The sequence below is a fragment of the Petromyzon marinus genome, chromosome 74 (genome assembly GCF_048934315.1).
Source record: "Petromyzon marinus isolate PM22_M1 ecotype Great Lakes invasive population chromosome 74, UKy_Petmar_22M1.pri1.0, whole genome shotgun sequence".
NCBI lineage: Eukaryota > Metazoa > Chordata > Hyperoartia > Petromyzontiformes > Petromyzontidae > Petromyzon > Petromyzon marinus.
The window spans coordinates 9,398,710-9,421,680 of NC_133740.1; the positions used below are offsets into that span (position 1 = coordinate 9,398,710).

General features: G+C 50.5%; 1 protein-coding gene across 1 annotated transcript in view; it reads left to right on the forward strand.

Annotated features, from left to right (window-relative positions):
- TCF25 (TCF25 ribosome quality control complex subunit) overlaps window positions 1–22,971 on the forward strand; it is a 64,647-nt gene that overhangs the window by 12,462 nt on the left and 29,214 nt on the right. Inside the window, exons 5-12 of the mRNA XM_032979564.2 lie at window positions 4,629–4,789; window positions 7,326–7,394; window positions 10,222–10,307; window positions 11,510–11,640; window positions 12,957–13,056; window positions 13,634–13,727; window positions 17,754–17,846; window positions 20,358–20,463. Coding sequence (XP_032835455.1) covers window positions 4,629–4,789; window positions 7,326–7,394; window positions 10,222–10,307; window positions 11,510–11,640; window positions 12,957–13,056; window positions 13,634–13,727; window positions 17,754–17,846; window positions 20,358–20,463 — 840 coding nt within the window. The remainder of the gene's footprint in view (window positions 1–4,628; window positions 4,790–7,325; window positions 7,395–10,221; window positions 10,308–11,509; window positions 11,641–12,956; window positions 13,057–13,633; window positions 13,728–17,753; window positions 17,847–20,357; window positions 20,464–22,971) is intronic.

Sequence of the window (22,971 nt, forward strand, 5' to 3'; positions counted from 1 at the left end):
AGGCTGTTGGTGGGATCTCTTTTTATTTTTGTATAGCTGCCATCGTTGAGTAGTTCTTGAATTTTGTTGTTATATTCTGTTTTGTCCATGATGACAGTGGCATTGCCTTTGTCGGCTGAGAGAACGACAATATCATCCCTCTTTTTTAATTGAGATAATTCAAAACGTTCGTCTTTGCTGATGTTGCTGGGTGGCAACTTAGCGTTTTTGAGGGTTGCAGCGATTTCAGATCTTGCTACGTCTGCAGAGATGTGACTCAAGCCCTTGAGTGCAACGTCAACATGGGCAATGATATCATTAACCGGTAAGTGTCTCGGTGTGACAGCAAAGTTTAGACCTTTAGCTAAAACGGATTTCAGACCATCAGAAATGGAACTGTTACTGCGATTAATTACGACTTTGTTGACGTCTATCTTTTCGGTGTGTGGATCCGATTTTTTGCTGGAGAGGTGATTGAATTTGGAAATCAAATTGTCCCTACATTTGTTCGACATAGTGGCAGCCGAAGAGGTAGTCATATTGTCTACATGTTCCCAATCCGATGTAGACATTGTTGCTGTCAATTTTAAGTGTGATTTGTAGAGTGTCTTGTCTAACTGATCGAGTTCGGTGCGTGTAAGTCTGATTTTTTTCTGGCTGATATACTGCGACCTTTCACTGGAAAAACCACCTCTGCGGTACTAAATTCTACTCACCTGGTATCGACAATCAAAGACATTTCCCTGTCCCCAAACGACCTGCTTGTCAGTTTTGATGTGGTGTCCTTGTTCACCAAAGTCCCGGTACCTGACACCATCGCTATCATTGAAGACCTGGTTCATCAAGGACTGCATACTGATGTACCCCCCCTGGTGAGACATTGCTTAACCAACACATACTTCACCTGGAATGGAACTTTCTACAAACAAACTGAGGGCACCCCAATGGGCTCCCCCCTATCTCCGGTTGTAGCCAACGTATTCATGGAAAAATTTGAAACTGACGCCATCCAGACTGCCACTCTACGCCCGACCTTATGGAAGAGGTACGTTGATGACACCTTTGTCATCTGGCCACATGGCCAGCCTGCTCTAGACCAATTCCGCGACCACATCAATTCCATACACCCAGCCATCAGATTTACCATGGAGGTCGAAAAAGATGGCAAACTACCCTTTCTGGATGTCTTAATTAAAAGGAGACATGATGGTTCAATGAGCCACTCTGTCTACAGGAAAGCTACCCATACAGATGCTTACTTGAAACCGGATTCCCACCACCATCCATCCCAGAAGAACTGCCTCATCAAGACTCTATACCATAGAGCCCAATGCATTTCCGACCAGGAACACATTACCAGTGAACTCAAGCACGTACACCAGGCTCTCAGGGCTAATGGCTACTCCGACTACACAATCCGCAAAGCCATCACTCCAGTCATGAAGAAGGATCCTCTTGTGGAGCCACTCAAAACCATCACCTTACCCTACATTGCAGGGGTCACTAAAAAGATCTCCAAAATCCTGAATAAACACAAGATCCAGGTCCGATTCAACACAGTACACAAAATCCGTGATTTAGTTCCATCTGTAAAAGATGCTCTTCCAGACATACAGTACCCAGGCGTTTACAAACTAAAGTGCCTCTGTGGTAGTAGCTACATTGGAGAAACCAAAAGACATATCTCGGACCGCATCCGCGAACATAAAGCAGACTTGAAACACGGTAAGACGAACTCCTCTGCCGTGGCAGACCACTGTTACAATTCAGTGGGCTCACATGACATTGACTTCTCCAAGACGGAGGTTCTTTGCAAACCAACCGGCTACCATGAGAGATTCGTTCATGAGGCCATTCACATATACAAGCACAGAGACAATTTCAACCGAGAAGATGGATTCAGGCTTAGTAACCACTGGAAAGATGTGTTAAATCATTTCTGTTCTTAATTAATTGTAATTTTACGATGTCCTTCAGACCGCAGCTCTTTCGCCAGCATTGCCTCTTAATACCTCTCACACCACGGTTAATGGTATGGTTTACAACATGGAGCATACTAGGGCCTCGCAGCTGTCTCTCTCCCCCTCCTCTGTTCCGACCATGGACGAACTCGTCCGTCTGAACGGGGCCCATAGCTATCCGTGGTATGGAAATTTGAGGGTAAGAATCCACCCATTTTTTCGCCATATAGCATTGTGATATATAACGACTTATGGTTGGTAGCTTAGCTGATTGGAGAACATAGAGTTTATTGATAACATGAAGGTAATTTATAATTTAGTTTTTATTGGTTCACTATATAGTACTGTGAATAGCTCAGATGTGTAGTCATTTCTGTGACCAGTCACTAGCAAATCACCCAGTTATTTCAATGCTAAATTCGCCTAGTTATTTCAATGCTAAATTCTCCTGTTTGATTTGTACTAAGTGCCTCGGTGAATGTGTATGCTCTGACTTCAACGTAGCTATTTCTGTAGCAGTTACAAGCGAATCACTCAGCCATTTCAATGCTAAATTCTATGCTAATCCCATTGTCAAGGGGTGCCTCTGCGGATGTGTATGCCTTAACTTAGCTATTCCAATGCTAAATTCTATGCTAATTCCTTTTAACAATGGGTGCCTCTGCGGATGTGTATGCTTTAACTTTTAACATAGCTATTTCTGTGACCAGTCACAAGCTAATCATTCAGCCATTTCAATGCTAAATTTTATGCTAATTCCTGTGTCAAGGCTCTTTGTTCCTCTCACACAGCTTAAAAGCCGTGATCTGAACGTGGCTCTCTCACTCCAGCGCTGTCCTACCAGACAGTCTCGCCCCCTTCACCTGATGAAGGCCGCTTGTGTTGTGGCCGAAACGTCGTGAGAATATTATTGTGTTATTTTATTTTATCAATTTATTATTTTATTCTCATTCTACGTGACTTTACCGAAAGAACCAAAGAAGTCTGCCCATAGACTCAACACTGCACCATAGACTCAACACTGCCCATTGACTCAGCACTGCAGCATAGACTCACCACTGCCCATAGACTCAACACTGCGCATAGACTCAACACTGCCCATAGACTCAACACTGCACCATAGACTCAACACTGCACCATAGACTCATCAATGCCCATAGACTCATCACTGCCCATAGACTCAACACTGCACCATAGACTCAACACTGCTCATAGACTCAACACTGCGCATAGACTCAACAGATGAAGTCTTTCATGACCCTTGCCCCAGTTCCTCCGCATTGCCGGCACACACACACACAGGCACAGAGACACACACAGGCACAGAGACACACACAGACACACACAACACACACACACACAGGCACAGAGACACACACAGACACACACAACACACACACACACAAGCACAGAGACACACACAGACACACACAACACACACACACACAGGCACAGAGACACACACAGACACACACAACACACACACACACAACACACACACACAGGCACAGAGACACACACAGACACACACAACACACACGCACACAGGCACAGAGACACACACAGACACACACAACACACACACACCTAGGGGAGGCCCAGGACCGGTAAAAAAAAAACGTCCCCGGGGGTGGCCGTGAGCGGGAATCGAACTCGGGTCGCCGGGTTCGTAGCGCGGCGTAGCGCCAACCGCTACACACACACAGACACACACACACAGATACACACACAGACACACACACACAGATACACACACACACAGATACACACACCCACGTATACACACACACACAGACACACACACACAGATACACACACACACAGATACACACGCACAGACACACACACACAGATACACACACAGATACACACACCCACACAGACAGACACACACAGACAGCACGCTAACCACTACACTACAATGCGTTAGGCTTCCACGTGTGCGGGTCACGTGACAGATTTGACGTCACAGCTCACTTGCCGTGCAAAAAATAAATGCATTTTTGAGGTCCCCCCCATCCCCCTCTCGAAAAAAACCCACACAAGTGTCTTCTTTGGTTCTTTCGGTAAAGTCACGTAGAATGAGAATAAAATAATAAATTGATAAAATAAAATAACACAATAATATTCTCACGACGTTTCGGCCACAACACAAGCGGCCTTCATCAGGTGAAGGGACGAGACTGTCTGTCACTCCAGCGCTGTCCTACCAGACAGTCTCGTCCCTTCACCTGATGAAGGCCGCTTGTGTTGTGGCCGAAACGTGAGAATATTATTGTGTTATTTTATTTTATCAATTTATTATTTTATTCCGATTCTACGTGACTTTACCGAAAGAACCAAAGAAGATGAATCATTGCAGTCACGAAAGCTTTCAATCGAAATCCACACAAGTGTATTTTAATAATTGTTGCATGGTGTACAGCCTGGAAAGTACCCACATGGCAAAATTTCAAGTTTGCTGCATGTCTGCAAGTACGCTCAACATTTTGAACAGACAGACACACACACACACAATCACAACTTTGCCTTTCATATATACCGAGATACCCGGCGGGCGTCGTCGGTGGCGGGGGTCGGGGGTCGGGGGTCATGGGGGTCAGGATCGAACCCGCGACCCTCCCGCGTATCGCTGGCGGAGGATGCTCGGCGCATCGCCCCCCCGGCCGTGCCTTTGTCGCCACGCAGGCCGTGTCGACGTCATCGTCGTCGTCGTCGCCGCCCTGGGAGGCCGCGGGGCGCAACGGGGGCGCGGACGACGACGGGGAGCACCCCCCCAGCTCGCGCGGCCAGCCGCAGCCGTGCGGCGCCCCCCACGGACACCGACAGCTCCTGAACGTCGAGCACAGGTGAGGGCCCGTGGTGGCGGCGGCGGCGGTGGTGGTGTTGGTGGCGGTGGTGGTGGCGGTGGTGGCGGCGGTGGTGGCGGCGGTGGCGGTGGTGTTGCTGCTGCTACTGGTAGAGGTGGGGATGGTAGTGGTGGTGGTGATGTTGTTAGTGCTACTGTTGCTACTGGTGGAGGTGGGTATGGTGGTGGCGTTGGTGGTGTTGCTACTGTTGCTACTGGTACAGGTGTCGGTGGTGGCGGTGTCGGTGGTGGTGGTGGTGGTGTTGTTAGTGCTACTGCTGCTACTGGTAGAGGTGGGTATGGTGGTGGCGGTGGTGGTGGTGTCGGTGGTGGTGGTGGTGTTGCTACTGCTGCTACTGGTAGAGGTGGGTATGGTGGTGGCCGTGGCGGCGGTGGTGGTGGTGGCGGTGTCGGTGGTGGTGGTGTTGTTAGTGCTACTGCTGCTACTGGTAGAGGTGGGGATGGTGGTGGTGGTGGTGCTGCTGCTGATAAAGGTGGGGGTGGTGGCGGTGGTGGCGGTGGTGGACGTGTCGGTGGTGGTGGTGTTGTTAGTGCTACTGCTGCTACTGGTGGAGGTGGGGGTGGTGGTGGTGTTGCTGCTGCTCCTGATAAAGGTGGGTATGGTGGTGGTGGTGGCGGTGTTGTTAGTGCTACTGTTGCTACTGGTGGAGGTGGGGATGGTGGTGGCGGTGGTGGTGGTGGTGGTGTTGCTACTGCTGCTACTGGTAGAGGTGGGGATGGTGGTGGTGGTGGTGTTGTTAGTGCTACCGCTGCTGCTGGTAGAGGTGTCGGTGGTGGCGGTGTCGGTGGTGGTGTTGGTGTTATTAGTGCTACTGTTGCTACTGGTAGAGGTGGGTATGGTGGTGGCGGTGGTGGCGGTGGTGTTGCTACTGCTGCTACTGGTCGAGGTGGGGATGGTGGTGGCGGTGGTGGTGTTAATGGGGAGCGGTGGTGTTAATGAGGAGCGGTGGTGCAACGGTCAGCGCGCTGCGCTACGAACCTGGCAGCCCGAGTTAGATTCCCGCTCCCGGCCAATACCAGCGACGATCATCTGAACCAGTCCTGGGCCTCTCCTAGGTCGACTCGGCCTCAAATAAGTACACCTGCATTAGCTGTGGTGATGGCGGTGTAGATTGCCAATGGGAGTCTGTTGTATCGCGTTATAACGTGGAACGCGCACCTCGTAATGGTTTGTGGTGGTGTTACGGTGGTTGTGTGTATGTGCTGTGTGGAGGCTGTAGTTTTATTATTTATGGTGGTTGTGGTGGTGGTGTGGTTACGGTGGTTGTGTGTATGTGCTGTGTGGAGGCTGTAGTTTTGTTTATGGTGGTTGTGGTGGTGGTGTGGTTACGGTGGTTGTGTGTATGTGCTGTGTGGAGGCTGTAGTTTTATTATTTATGGTGGTTGTGGTGGTGGTGGTGTGGTTACGGTGGTTGTGTGTACGTGCTGTATGGAGGTTGTGGTTGTGTTTTTTGTGGTGGTGGTGGTGTGGTTACGGTGGTTGTGTGTACGTGCTGTATGGAGGTTGTGGTTGTGTTGTTTGTGGTGGTGGTGGTGGTCGTGTGGTTCCGTTGGTTGTGTGTACGTGCTGTGTGGCGGTTGTGGTTGTATTGTTTGTGGTGGTAGTGGTTGTGGTAGTCTTGTTGTTTGTAGTATTATCGTGGTGGTGGTGGTGTTGTGGATTGCCGAGGTTATAGTCTCTTATGTCGTTGTTGTGGTTGTGGTGGTTGTTGTGGCTGTTGGTGGCTGTTGTGGTCGTGGAGGAGGCTCGTGAAGGACGCTGCTGGGCAGTTGGAGGCAGTCGCCCGCCAGCAACAACAACGGAGGGCAGAGGAGCGACGCTCACAACAACGAGCGGAGCGCCGGGTGGCTAAAGCACAGAAAGTTGGCACAGTAGGGGGGCACAGGTGGTGCATTGGCCGGTCATCTCAGTCAGTCGACCCATGGTACCTGCAGGGTCTGTCCCACGACCTCCTGCACCTAGCCTGGCACAGTAGGGGGCACAGGTGGTGCATCTGCCGGTCATCTCATTCGGTCGACCCGTGGCACCTGCAGGGTCTGTCCCGTGTCCTCCTGCACCTAGCCTGGCACAGTAGGGGGCACAGGTGGTGCATCTGCCGGTCATCTCATTCGGTCGACCCGTGGCACCTGCAGGGTCTGTCCCGTGTCCTCCTGCACCTAACCTGGCACAGTAGGGGCACAGGTGGTGCATCTGCCGGTCATCTCATTCGGTCGACCTGTGGCACCTGCTGGGTCTGTCCCGTGTCCTCCTGCACCTAACCTGGCACAGTAGGGGGCACAGGTGGTGCATCTGCCGGTCATCTCATTCTGTCGACCCGTGGCACCTGCTGGGTCTGCCCCGTGACCTCCTGCCAGCGGGCATTCAACACTTCACATAGGCCTCAACGTGCACGTAGCCTGGCACAAGCGACGTGGTGACGTCACCGCCACTTCGTGGCGAATGGCGGTTGTTGTTATTATTGGTTGGTGGTGGTTGTTTGTGGTTGTTGTGGTGAAATCTTTGTTCCCCGTTTCAGGCACTTGAACCCAGATAATGAACTCAAGCGTTTTTTTGGAGCCCGGGCTGTGATGGGAGACGCCAACAGGTACAGACACACACACACACGCACGTGCGTTAAGACAAAGGTCCCCCGTGTAGCCTCTAACAGACTGTCGGGGCAAGTGCTGTCAGTAGCGAGTAGCAGCAGCACCTATGAAGGCCGGCGTTGCTGTGATAGTGGTCGGTGCTGTTGGTATTATTGTTGATGGTGTTGTTGTTATGATAGTTGTTGGTATTATTGTTGTTGTTGATATGATAATTGGTGTTATTTTTGTTGATGATGTTATGATATTGGTTGGTGTTGTTGTGATAGTCGTTGGCTACCATGAGAGATTCGTTCATGAGGCTATCCACATGTACAAACACAGAGACAATTTCAACCGAGAAGATGGATTCTGGCTTAGCAATCATTGGAAGGATTTGATAAACCATTTCGGGGCTTAATTGATTGTTCACGCTTACGGTGGCTTTCAGATTGCATCCATTATTTTCGTCTCCCCCCTCCTCTTTTCCGAACATAGATGGACTCGTCCATCTGAACAAACTGTCAAATCGCTCTCCGTGGTGCTAACGTTTAAAAATAACCGCCACTTTTTTCAAATTTTCTTGCTGTGGTTTTCACACCTGATGATGATTGCTTGTGTTGCAGTTGAAACGTCGTGCAAATTTTATTGTTTTATATTTTTATTATTTTATTGTTTCCCTTCTACGTGGTGACTTTACCGAAATAACCAAGAATATGTTGTTGGTATTGTTGTTGTTATTCTTGGTTCTTTCGGTAATTGATTGTTCACGCTTACGGTGGCTTTCAGACCGCATCCATTATTTTCGTCTCCCCCCTCCTCTTTTCCGAACATAGATGGACTCGTCCATCTGAACAAACTGTCAAATCGCTCTCCGTGGTGCTAACGTTAAAAATAACCGCCACTTTTTTCAAATTTTCTTGCTGTGGTTGTCACACCTGATGATGATTGCTTGTGTTGCAGTCGAAACGTCGTGCTGATTTTATTGTTTTATATTTTTATTATTTTATCGTTTCCCTTATACGTGGTGACTTTACCGAAATAACCAAGAATATGTTGTTGGTATTGTTGTTGTTATTCTTGGTTCTTTCGGTAATTGATTGTTCACGCTTACGGTGGCTTTCAGACCGCATCCATTATTTTCGTCTCCCCCCTCCTCTTTTCTGAACATAGATGGACTCGTCCATCTGAATAACTGCCAAATCGCTCTCCGTGGTGCTAACGTTAAAAATAACTGCCACTTTTTTCAAATGTTCTTGCTGTGGTTTTCACACCTGATGATGATTGCTTGTGTTGCAGTCGAAACGTCGTGTTAATTTTATTGTTTTATATTTTTATTATTTTATCGTTTCCCTTATACATGACTTTACCGAAAGAACCAAGAATATGTTGTTGGTATTGTTGTTGTTATTCTTGGTTCTTTCGGTAATTGATTGTTCACGCTTACGGTGGCTTTCAGACCTCATCCATTCTTTTGTGCTCCCCCCTCCTCTTTTCCGAACATAGATGGACTCGTCCATCTGAATAAACTGCCAAATCGCTCTCCATGGTGCTAACGTTTAAAAAAAAAAACCCGCCACTTTTTTCAAATTTTCTTGCTGTGGTTTTCACACCTGATGATGATTGCTGCTTTGTGTCGCAGTCGAAAACGTCGCGCGAATTTCATTTTTTTTATATTTTTATTATTTTATTGTTTCCCTTCTACGTGGTGACTTTACCGAAAGAACCAAGAATATGTTGTTGGTATTGTTGTTGTTATTCTTGGTTCTTTCGGTAATTGATTGTTCACGCTTACGGTGGCTTTCAGACCTCATCCATTCTTTTGTGCTCCCCCCTCCTCTTTTCCGAACATAGATGGACTCGTCCATCTGAACAAACTGCCAAATCGCTCTCCGCGGTGCTAACGTTAAAAATAACCGCCACTTTTTAAAAATTTTCTTGCTGTGGTTTTCACACCTGATGATGATTGCTTGTGTTGCAGTCGAAACGTCGTGCTGATTTTATTGTTTTATATTTGTATTATTTTATTGTTTCCCTTCTACGTGATTTTACCGAAAGAACCAAGAATATGTTGTTGGTATTGTTGTTATTCTTGGTTCTTTCGGTAATTGATTGTTCACGCTTACGGTGGCTTTCAGACCGCATCCATTATTTTCGTCTCCCCCCTCTCTTTTCCGAACATAGATGGACTCGTCCATCGAGAACAAACTGCCAAATGGCTCTCCGTGGTGCTAACGTTAAAAATAACCGCCACTTTTTTCAAATGTTCTTGCTGTGGTTTTCACACCTGATGATGATTGCTTGTGTTGCAGTCGAAACGTCGTGCTGATTTTATTGTTTTATATTTTTATTATTTTATCGTTTCCCTTATACGTGACTTTACCGAAAGAACCAAGAATATGTTGTTGGTATTGTTGTTGTTATTCTTGGTTCTTTCGGTAATTGATTGTTCACGCTTACGGTGGCTTTCAGACCTCATCCATTCTTTTGTGCTCCCCCCTCCTCTTTTCCGAACATAGATGGACTCGTCCATCTGAACAAACTGCCAAATCGCTCTCCGTGGTGCTAACGTTTAAAAAAAAAAAAACCCGCCACTTTTTTCAAACTTTCTTGCCGTGGTTTTCACACCTGATGATGATTGCTGCTTTGTGTGTCGCAGTCGAAAACGTCGCGCGAATTTAATTTTTTTTCATATTTCTATTATTTTATCGCTTTCCCTTCCACGTGGTGGTGACTTTACCGAGAGAACCAAGAACACGAATCCCTGCAGTCACGAAAGCTTTAAATAAAAAATTGTTGTTGTTGTTGTTAACCGTTGCGCCGCGCCGGACGCGGTGCCCCGTGGTGCAGGAGAAGGAGGAGGCACAACCAGCCTTGTCGGCGCCACACGTGGCTCACGGTGCCCAAGGACACGTGGCCTCGCCCCGGACGCACGGGTAACCCCGCAACTTCACTCATCAGCATCAGCAGCAGCGTCATCTTCAGCAGCAGCAACATCGTCATCTTCGGTAGCATCATCATCATCAGCAGCAGCGGCAGCAGCAGCAGCAGCGGCAGCATCGGCAGCAGCATCATCAGCATCATCATCATCTTCAGCAGCAGCAACATCGTCATCTTCGGTAGCATCAGCAACATCGTCATCTTCGGTAGCATCATCATCATCAGCAGCAGCAGCAGCGGCAGCAGCATCATCATCAGCATCATCATCATCATCATCTTCAGCAGCAGCAGCAACATCGTTATCTTCGGTAGCATTATCATCATCATCAGCAGCAGCAGCATCGGCAGCAGCATCATCAGCATCATCATCATCTTCAGCAGCAGCAACATCATCATCTTCGGTAGCATCATCATCAGCAGCAGCAGCAGTAACATTATTAGCAGCATCATTATTATCAGCATCTTCATCATCAGTAGCAGCATCATAATCAACAGCATCAGCAGCAGCAGCATCGTCATCAACAGCATCATCATCAGCAGCAGCAGCATCAACAGCATCATCATCAACAGCATCGTCATCAGCAGCAGCAGCATCAACAGAATCATCATGAACAGCATCGTCATCATCAGCAGCAGCAACATCGTCATCTTCGGTAGCATCTTCAACATCATCATCAGCAGCAGCAGCAGTGACATTATTAGCAGCATCATTATTATCAGCATCTTCATCATCAGTAGCAGCATCATAATCAACAGCATCATCAGCAGCAGCAGCATCGTCATCAACAGCATCATCATCAGCAGCAGCAGCATCAACAGCATCGTCATCAACAGCATCGTCAGCAGCAGCGGCGGCAGCAGCAGCATCAACAACATCATCAGTAGCCTCATCAACAGCATCGTCATCAACAGCATCGTCATCAGCAGCAGCATCAACAACATCATCATCAGTAGCCTCATCAACAGCATCGTCATCAACAGCATCGTCAGCAGCAGCAGCAGCATCAAGAGCATCATCATCAACAGCATCGTCATCATCAGCAGCAGCAGCATCGTCATCATCAACAGCATCATCATCAGCAGCAGCAGCAGTGATCAATCCGCTGCTGGATGAGCGCGGTCATTGGGGGGGGGTGGGTGGGTGGGTGGGTGGTGGGGGGAGAATCATTGCCGCTCGTCTCCGCGTGTATGGGCGCAGGCATTGGCATGGAGCTGGTGGAGAGCCGTGGGGGGCTGCACTTCTTCCGCTTCGTCCACTCGCGCGACTACCAGCGCGTGCAGAACGCATTCCTCGACGCGGTCGACTCCATGGACCCCCACAACCTCGTGGTACTGTCCGACGATACATGTAACACACCCCCCCCCTCCCCCCCCCATAGCACAGTGGTACGCTCCGATATGCAATCGAATGTGATATCACCCCCACCCCACCCACCACCACCTCCACAGCTCAACATTTGTGGTATTGCCTGACGCCACATGTAACACCCCCATAGCACAGTGGTACGCTCCGATATGCAACCAAATGTGATATCACCCCCACCCCACCACCACCTCCACAACTCAACATTTGTGGTATTGCCTGACGCCACATGTAACACCCCTCTCCCCCCTCCATAGCACAGTGGTACGCTCCGATATGCAACCAAATGTGGTATCACCTCCCCCCCCACCACCACCTCCACAACTCAACATTTGCGGTATTGCATGACGCCACCTGTAACACCCCCCCCCCCCATAGCACAGTGGTACGCTCCACCACCTCCACAACTCAACCTCGTGATACTGCCTGACGCCACATGTAACACCCCCATAGCACAGTGGTACGCTCCACCACCTCCACAACTCAACCTCGTGATACTGCCTGACGCCACCTGTAACACCCCCATAGCACAGTGGTACGCTCCACCACCTCCACAACTCATCCTCGTGATACTGCCTGACGCCACATGTAACACCCCCATAGCACAGTGGTACGCTCCACTACCTCCACAACTCATCCTCGTGATACTGCCTGACGCCACATGTAACACCCCCATAGCACAGTGGTACGCTCCACCACCTCCACAACTCATCCTCGTGATACTGCCTGACGCCACATGTAACACCCCCATAGCACAGTGGTACGCTCCACCATCTCCACAACTCATCCTCGTGATACTGCCTGACGCCACATGTAACACCCCCATAGCACAGTGGTACACTCCACTACCTCCACAACTCATCCTCGTGATACTGCCTGACGCCACATGTAACACCCCCATAGCACAGTGGTACGCTCCACCACCTCCACAACTCATCCTCGTGATACTGCCTGACGCCACATGTAACACCCCCATAGCACAGTGGTACGCTCCACCACCTCCACAACTCATCCTCGTGATACTGCCTGACGCCACCTGTAACACCCCCCCCCCCATAGCACAGTGGTACGCTCCACCACCTCCACAACTCATCCTCGTGATGCTGCCTGACGCCACATGTAACACCCCCATGGCACAGTGGTACGCTCCACCACCTCCACAACTCAACCTCGTGATACTGCCTGACGCCACGTGTATCTTTGCCACCCACCCACCCACCCACCCGTCCCTCCCTCCCTCCCCGGGCACGCCGTGGGGGGTGCCCGCGCGTGCGCCCGCCAGGCTCTGACCCACACGTCGCCCTACCACGTGGACTCGCTGCTTCAGCTCAGCGACGTCTGCCGCCTGCAGGATGACCACGAGATGGCGCGGGAGTTCGTGGGTGAGGGCGCCGCGCTCTCTTACACCGCCACCTCCAGCCTCCAGCCCCCCCCCTCAAGCCCCCAAGCCCCCCTCCCTCATTACCCACACACCAGCCTAACCCCCCCCAGCCTCCCTCCCTCATTACCCACACCCCAGCCCCCCCCCCAAGCCCCCCTCCTTCATTGCCCCCACACCAGCCCCCCCCCCCAAGCCTCCCTCCCTCATTACCCCCACACCAGCCCCCCCCCCCCAAGCCCCCCTCCCTCATTACCCCCACACCAGCCCCCCCCCCCCAAGCCTCCCTCCCTCATTACCCCCACACCAGCCCCCCCCCCCCCAGCCCCCCTCCCTCATTACCCCCACACCAGCCCCCCTCCTTCATTACCCCCACCCCAGCCCCCCCCCCCAAGCCCCCCTCCTTCATTACCCCCACCCCAGCCCCCCCCCCCAAGCCCCCCTCCTTCATTACCCCCACCCCAGCCCCCCCCCCCCAAGCCCCCCTCCTTCATTACCCCCACCCCAGCCTAACCCCCCCCCCTCATTATCCCCGTGTCCCCCCCCCCCCCGTGTCTCTCTTTCCCCCCCCCCCCCCCCAGAGAGGGCGCTCTTCTGCCTGGAGTCGAGCTTCCACCCCTTGTTCAGTCTGACCAGCGGGTCCTGTCGCCTGGACTACAGATACCCCGAGAATCGGTACAGCTCGCCAAACACTCACCACTCACCACTCCCCAAACGCTCACCACTCACCACTCCCCAAACGCTCACCGCTCACCACTCCCCAAACGCTCACCGCTCACCACTCCCCAAACGCTCACCACCCCCCAAACGCTCACCACTCCCCAAACGCTCACCACTCCCCAAACGCTCACCACTCCCCAAACGCTCACCACTCCCCAAACGCTCACCGCTCACCACTCCCCAAACGCTCACCACTCCCCAAACGCTCACCACTCCCCAAACGCTCGCCACTCACCACTCCCCAAACGCTCACCACTCCCCAAACGCTCACCACTCCCCAAACGCTCACCACTCCCCAAACGCTCGCCGCTCACCACTCCCCAAACGCTCGCCACTCCCCAAACGCTCGCCACTCCCCAAACGCTCACCACTCCCCAAACGCTCGCCGCTCACCAAACGCTCGCCACTCACCACTCCCCAAACGCTCGCCGCTCACCACTCCCCAAACGCTCACCACTCCCCAAACGCTCACCACTCCCCAAACGCTCACCACTCCCCAAACGCTCGCCGCTCACCACTCCCCAAACGCTCACCACTCCCCAAACGCTCGCGCTCACCACTCCCCAAACGCTCGCCACTCCCCAAACACTCGCCGCTCACCACTCCCCAAACGCTCACCACTCCCCAAACGCTCACCACTCCCCAAACGCTCGCCGCTCACCACTCCCCAAACGCTCACCACTCCCCAAACACTCGCCACTCCCCAAACGCTCGCCGCTCACCACTCCCCAAACGCTCGCCGCTCACCACTCCCCAAACGCTCACCACTTCCCAAACGCTCGCCACTCCCCAAACGCTCGCCGCTCACCACTCCCCAAACGCTCACCACTCCCCAAACGCTCACCACTCCCCAAACGCTCACCACTCCCCAAACGCTCACCACTCCCCAAACGCTCGCCGCTCGCCGCTCCCCAAACGCTCACCACTCCCCAAACGCTCGCCACTCACCACTCCCCAAACGCTCACCACTCCCCAAACGCTCACCACTCCCCAAACGCTCACCACTCCCCAAACGCTGACCACTCCCCAAACGCTCACCACTCCCCAAACGCTCGCCACTCCCCAGACGCTCGCCACTCACCGCTCACCAGCCGCTCGCCGCTCACCGCGTCAACACGCTCGGTGCACTTGGGACGATGTCGCACCAGCGACCCAGCAGCAACGACAAGGACGTGCACCTGAATAGGCCCCAGGGCCCTCGCCTAGGTCGACTCCGCCCTTAAACGAGTAACCCGGTGGCGGCGGCGGCGGCGTGAAGTTAAACGCCCGCGTCGGGGAGACAAAGGCGGCCGGGCGCGGTTCAGAATTGATACCGCAGGAGCTATCCGATGAGCTGTAAAGCTCTTTTACTCGCAGATGTCCCGGTAGGTAAGCACGTTAAGAACGAACGCGGTAGAAAAAGCGAGGTCGTGAGGATCTTATTTGCGGTATTTTTTATTTATCAATTTATTATTTTATTCTCATTCTACGTGGTGGTGACTTCACCGAAAGGACCAAAGAAGATGAATCCTTGCAGTCACGAAAGCTTCAAATCGAAATAAAAGCACGGTGGTCAAAGACAAGTGAACGCATCACCCGGACACTTTACAAATGAAGCAATTGGCGGGACCCCCGGGGTCCCCATCGCTCCCCCCGGGGTGGGAAAGGCCGCGTAGCGACACGAGGCTCGTTGCCTTGCCGACAACAAAACTAGCGGTCCATCGATTGGCCTCGTCGAGAGCCACTCGGCGGCACTAAGTTTCGTAAAAAGTTTAAAAATGATTACGTAAACACGTTAAATTCACTACGGGGGGTTGGGGGGGGTGGCGGGGCTCGCCTTGGCAAAGAAGCCGAGGATCGACGGCTGACCCGGAGGGCGTCCGTCGCCGCTCGCGACCGCGACGGACCCCCGGGGCTCGCGATTGGCCGGCGGGGTGGCGCCCCGTCGTGTCGCTCGCCGCCCGCTGCTGCCGCCGCTGCTGCTGCTGCCGCCGCTGCTGCTGCTACTACTGCTGCTGCTACTGCTGCTGCTACTACTGCTGCTGCTACTACTGCTGCTACTGCTGCTGCTACTGCTGCTGCTGCTTGTCGGCGCGAGTCTGGGCGGGCGGCGCGTTGCTGTCGGGGTCACGAGTGGGCGGACTGAAAAATAATGATAATTATTATTGACCTGATATCTTGCTGGAGCCCGGGGTCCCGCCAAATGATTGAAATGCATATTCTTAGCTCTTTCGGTAAAGTCACGTTGAAGGGAAACAATAAAATAATAAAAAAATATATAAAACAATATATTTTATTATTTTATTGCTCCGATTCAACGTGACTTTACCGAAAGTGCTAAGAATATGAATTACTGCAGTCACGAAAGCTTTAAATCAAGATTCCAATAGAGTAAAAAAGCCTTGGATTTGCGAGCACAATTCGCTCCGGGAAACGTGCCTGTAATCCAAAGCACTCCGTATATCAAAGCACTCCGTACGTCAGTTGCGTGATCACGTGACGCTCAGCAGTACAAAGCGTGCAGCACGTGCTACTGCTCGTGTTGCAGGACCCCCTCGCTCGTTTATCAAGTTAATATTTATTTATTAAAAATAAAAAATTTTGCTCGTCTTGCGAAACACTCTCGCAGACCAAGTTACTCGCAATCCACAAGGTTTTACTGCACGACACTACACCATCCCCCCCCCCCCCCATCCTACCAGGGCAATGCCCCACTGAGGCCGCTGTGTAGCGCTTTGTCAGAAGCGGCCCCCCCTAGGCCATCACAAACGATGGCGGCTCAACACAAAGTGGCTTAATCGCCGTCGTGTGGAAATCTATAGCGGCAAAATAATCTGAAATACTCCGCTGTGTTTATTACTGCGGGAGGAATCCGATGAGCTATGAAGCTCTTTTTTACTCACAGTTGTCCAGTAGGGCTACGGGGTAAGAATGTTACAACAACAAACACACGCAAAATTTTGATTTAAAGCTTTCGTGACTGCAGGGATTCATATTCTTGGTTCTTTCGGTAAAGTCACCACCACGTAGATAGGGAAACAATAAAAATAATAAAAATATAAAACAATACGATTCTCACGACGTTTCGACTGCAACACAAGCAATCATCATCAGGTGTGATTTTATTGTTTTATATCTTTATTACTTTATTGTTTCCCTTCTACGTGACCTTACCGAAAGAACCAAGAATATGGAACGCACGATCGTCGTGGCAAAGTGCAAGACAGTTACACAAACCGCCCAGACACTTCACAAATACAACGCTGAACCATCCCCCATCCTACCAGGGCGAAGCCCCCCCCCCCCCCCCCCCGAGCTATGTAACTTGTCCCGTCCGAAGCGACCCGTGAGCCGCCGCCGCCGCTTGCCCCGGCGGCCTGTTGAAACGTACTCTTTGGTTCTATTCGGTAAAGTCACGTAAAAGTATAAAACAACAAAAAATTCTCACGACGTTTCGGCCACAACACACAAGTGGCCTTCATCAGGTGAAGGGACCAGACTGTCTCGAGGACAGCGCTGGAGTGAACACAGCCAAGCTCAGGCCGCGACCTTTAAGTTTGTGTGAGAGGAATTAAGGTGCCTTGACAAAGGGATTAGCGTAAAAATTTGCATTTAATTGGCGGACTTAGCACGATGAACGGTGTAGAGGCGGTGAACATGTGCAGAGCGGCGAGGGGGGAGAGGGGGAGTTTACATATTGATGGTGTGAAAAGGGAATTTAAGCAGCTGCGGAAGTTTTGGGATACCGCTACTTGAAAAAAATATACTGTACCGTTGAAAATTAGTTTAATGTTTGGTTCGACTCAGAACATCTTTCCAATGGTTGCTTAATTTGAAACCATCCTCTCGGTTGAAATTGCGTCCGTGTTTGTAAATCTGAATTGCCTCGTGAACAAATCTCTGATAAAAAAAAAAACCCGTGGGTTTGCAAAGAACCTTGGTATCGGAGAAAATTATATCGTGAAAGGCTACTCGCGGTGGATGCGTCTGTGTTGGGTGCAGGTCATTGTACCTGGCCCTGTTCAAGCACCTCGCCGCGCTAGAGAAGAGGGGCTGCTCACGCACGGCACTCGAGTTGGCCAAGCTGATACTGAGGCAGGCGCTCCTCCCGCTCGTATCAGCGCGCGTGTGCACGTGTGTGCGCGTGTGTGCGCGTGTGAGTGTGTACGTGTGTGTGTGTGTACGTGTGCACGTGTGTGTGTGCACGTGTGTGACGTGTGTGTACGTGTGTGTGTGTGTGTACGGGTGTACGTGTGTGTACGGGTGTACGTGTGACTTGTGTGCGTGTGTGTACGTGTGTGTACGTGTGTGCACGTGTGTGCACGTGTGTGTGTTTACGTGTGTGTGTGTGTGCACGTTTGACGTGTGTGTACGTGTGTGTGTGTACGTGTGACGTGTGTGTGTGCGCACGTGTGTGTGTGTGTACGTGTGTGTGTACGTGCGTGTATGTACGTGCGTGTGTGTACGTGCACGTGTGTGTGTGTGCACGTGTGTGTGTGTGTACATATTTACGTGTGTGTACGTGTGTACGTGTGTGTGTGTACGTGTGTGTGTACGTGTGTGTCCTGCCATTGGCGAGCCTTCGGCACGTCACGTGCACCTGGCCTGGCACAGTTGTGACGTCACCGTCACTTAGTGGCAAATTGCGGCTATTGGAATTTATGTGCTGTATGTATATTGGTATGCTGTGTGTATATTGGTATGCTGTGTGTGTATTGGTATGATGTGTGTATATTGGTTTGCTGTGTGTATATTGGTATGCTGTGTGTATATTGGCTTGCTGTGTGTATATTGGTGTGATGTGTGTGTGTATATTGGTATGCTGTGTGTATATTGGTGTGCTGTGTGTATATTGGTATGCTGTGTGTATATTGGTTTGCTGTGTGTATATTGGTGTGCTGTGTGTATATTGGTGTGCTGTGTGTATATTGGTGTGCTGTGTGTATATTGGTATGCTGTGTGGAAATTGGTATGCTGTGTGTATATTGGTATGCTGTGTGTATATTGGTATGCTTTGTGTATATTGGTACACTGTGTGTATATTTGTATGCTGTGTGTATATTGGTGTGCTGTGTGTATATTGGTATGCTGTGTGTATATTGGTGTGCTGTGTGTATATTGGTATGCTGTGTGTATATTGGTGTGCTGTGTGTATATTGGTATGCTGTGTGTATATTGGTGTGCTGTGTGTATATTGGTATGCTGTGTGTATATTGGTATGCTGTGTGTATATTGGTGTGCTGTGTGTATATTGGTATGCTGTGTGTATATTGGTGTGCTGTGTGTATATTGGTATGCTGTGTGTATATTGGTGTGCTGTGTGTATATTGGTATGCTGTGTGTATATTGGTATGCTGTGTGTATATTGGTGTGCTGTGTGTATATTGGTGTGCTGTGTGTATATTGGTATGCTGTGTGTATATTGGTATGCTGTGTGTATATTGGTGTGCTGTGTGTATATTGGTATGCTGTGTGTATATTGGTATGCTGTGTGTATATTGGTGTGCTGTGTGTATATTGGTGTGCTGTGTGTCTCACTGTCCCCGTGCCTCCCTGTCCCTCTGTCCCCATGTCTCCCTGTCCCCGTGTCTCCCTGTCCCCGTGTCTCTCTGTCCCCGTGTCTCCCTGTCCCGTGTCTCCCTGTCTCCCTGTCCCTCTGTCCCCGTGTCTCCCTGTCCCTGTGTCTCCCTGTCTCCCTGTCCCCCTGTCCCCGTGTCTCCCTGTCCCTCTGTCCCCGTGTCTCCCTGTCTCCCTGTCTCCCTGTCTCCCTGTCCCTCTGTCCCCGTGTCTCCCTGTCCCCGTGTCTCCCTGTCCCTCTGTCCCCGTGTCTCCCTGTCTCCCTGTCCCCCTGTCCCCGTGTCTCTCTGTCCCTCTGTCCCCGTGTCCCCGTGTCTCCCTGTCCCCGTGTCTCCCTGTCCCCGTGTCTCCCTGTCCCCGTGTCTCCCTGTCCCCGTGTCTCCCTGTCCCCGTGTCTCCCTGTCCCCGTGTCTCCCTGTCCCCGTGTCTCCCTGTCCCCGTGTCTCCCTGTCCCTCTGTCCCCGTGTCTCCCTGTCCCCGTGTCTCCTTGTCTCACTATCCCCGTGTTTCCCTATCCCCGTGTCTCCCTATCCCCGTGTCTCCCTATCCCCGTGTCTCCCTGTCCCCGTGTCTCCCTGTCCCCGTGTCTCCCTGTCCCCGTGTCTCCCTGTCCCCGTGCCTCCCTGTCCCCGTGTCTCCCTGTCCCCGTGTCTCCTTGTCTCCCTATCCCCGTGTCTCCCTGTCCCCGTGTCTCCCTATCCCCGTGTCTCCCTATCCCCGTGTCTCCTTGTCTCCCTATCCCCGTGTCTCCCTGTCCCCGTGCCTCCCTGCCCCCGTGTCTCCCTGTCCCCGTGTCTCCTTGTCTCCCTATCCCCGTGTCTCCCTGTCCCCGTGTCTCCCTATCCCCGTGTCTCCCTATCCCCGTGTCTCCCTATCCCCGTGTCTTCCTGTCCCCGTGTCTCCCTGTCCCCGTGTCTCCCTGTCCCCGTGCCTCCCTGTCCCCGTGTCTCCCTATCCCCGTGTCTCCCTGTCCCCGTGTCTCTCTGTCCCCGTGTCTCCCTGTCCCCGTGTCTCCTTGTCCCCGTGTAGCCTAGCGCCGGACGAGGACCCACTGGGAGTGTTGCTGCTCATTGACCACCTGTGCCTCCGTGCTCGTGAATATCGCTACCTCACTCACTTCTACCGCCAGCTAGAGGTACTACAGTGAGGGAAAAAAAGGTATTTGATCCCCTGCTGATTTTGTACGTTTGCCCACTGACAAAGAAATGATCAGTCTATAATTTTAATGGTAGGTTTATTTGGACGGTGAGAGACAGAATAACAACAACAAAAATCCAGAAAAACGCATGTCAAAAATGTTATAAATTGATTGGCATTTTAATGAGGGAAATAAGTATTTGACCCCTCTGCAAAACATGACTCAGTACTTGGTGGCAAAACCCTTGTTGGCAATCACAGAGGTCAGACGTTTCTTGTAGTTGGCCACCAGAATTGCACACATCTCAGGAGGGATTTTGTCCCACTCCTCTTTGCAGATCTTCTCCAAGTCATTAAGGTTTCGAGGCTGACGTTTGGCAACTCAAACCTTCAGCTCCCTCCACATATTTTCTATGGGATTAAAGTCTGAAGACTGGCTAGGCCACTCCAGGACCTTAATGTGCTTCTTCTTGAGCCACTCCTTTGTTGCCTTGGCCGTGTGTTTTGGGTCATTGTCATGCTGGAATACCCATCCACGACACATTTTCAATGCCCTGGCTGAGGGAAGGAGGTCCTCACCCAAGATTTGACGGTACATGGCCCCATCCATCGTCCCTTTGATGTGGTGAAGTTGTCCTGTCCCCTTAGCAGAAAAACACCCCCAAAGCATAATGTTTCCACCTCCATGTTTGACGGTGGGGATGGTGTTCTTGGGGTCATAGGCAGCATTCCTCCTCCTCCAAACACGGCGAGTTGAGTTGATGCCAAAGAGCTCCATTTTGGTCTCATCTGACCACAACACTTTCACCCAGTTGTCCTCTGAATCATTCAGATGTTCATTGGCAAACTTCAGACGGGCATGTATATGTGCTTTCTTAAGCAGGGGGACCTTGCGGGCACTGCAGGATTTCAGTCCTTCACGGCGTAATGTGTTACCAGTTGTTTTCTTGGTGACTATGGTCCCAGCTGCCTTGAGATCATTGACAAGATCCTCCCGTGTAGTTCTGCGCTGATTCCTCACCGTTCTCATGATCATTGCAACTCCACGAGGTGAGATTTTGCATGGAGCCCCAGGCCGAGGGAGATTGACAGTTCTTTTGTGTTTCTTCCATTTGCGAATAATCGCACCTTCTCACCAAGCTGCTTGGCAATGGTCTTGTAGCCCATTCCAGCCTTGTGTAGGTCTACAATCTTGTCCTGACATCCTTGGAGAGCTCTTTAGTCTTGGTCATGGTGGAGAGTTTGGAATCTGATCGATTGATTGCTTCTGTGGACAGGTGTCTTTTATACAGGTAACAAGCTGAGATTAGGAGCACTCCCTTTAAGAGTGTGCTCCTAATCTGAGCTCGTTACCTGTATAAAAGACACCTGGGAGCCAGAAATCTTTCTGATTGAGAGGGGGTCAAATACTTATTTCCCTCATTAAAATGCAAGTCAATTTATTACATTTTTGACATGCGTTTTTCTGGATTTTGTTGTTATTTTGTCTCTCACTTTTCAAATAAACCTATCATTAAAATTATAGACTGATCATTTCTTTGTCAGTGGGCAAACGTACAAAATCAGCATGGGATCAAAAACTTTTTTTCCCTCACTGTATACATCAACAACAACAATACCATCAACAACAACAATACCATCAACAACAACAATACCATCAACAATACCATCAACAATACCATCAACAACAACAATACCATCAACAATACCATCAACAACAATTCCATCAACAACAACAATACCATCAACAACAATACCAACAACACGAACTATCATAACAATGACATCAACAATAACAATACCATCAACAACAACAATACCAACAACACGAACTACCATAACACCAACATCAACACCATCAACAAAAACAATTACAACAACAATACCATCAAAAACAACAACAATGCCATCAACAACAACAATACCATCAACAACAATACCAACAACACGAACTACCATAACAACAACCACACCATCAACAACAACAATACCATCAACAACAATAATACCATCAACAACAATAATACCATCAACAACAATACCAACAACACGAACTATCATAACAACAACAATACCATCAACAACAATAATACCATCAACAACAATAATACCATCAACAACAATACCAACAACACGAACTATCATAACAACAACAATACCATCAACAACCATACCATCAACAACAATAATACCATCAACAACAATACCAACAACACGAACTATCATAACAACAACAACACCATCAACAACAATACCATCAACAACAGCACCATCAACAACAACACCATCAACAACAATACCATCAACAACAACAATACCATCAACAACAACAATACCAACAACAACAATATCATCAACAAAAACAATACCATCAACAACAACAATGCCATCAACAACAACGGCAACAATACCATCAATAACAATACCAACAACACGAACTATCATAACAATAACAAAACCATCAACAACAACAATACCATCAACAACAAAAATACCATCAATAACA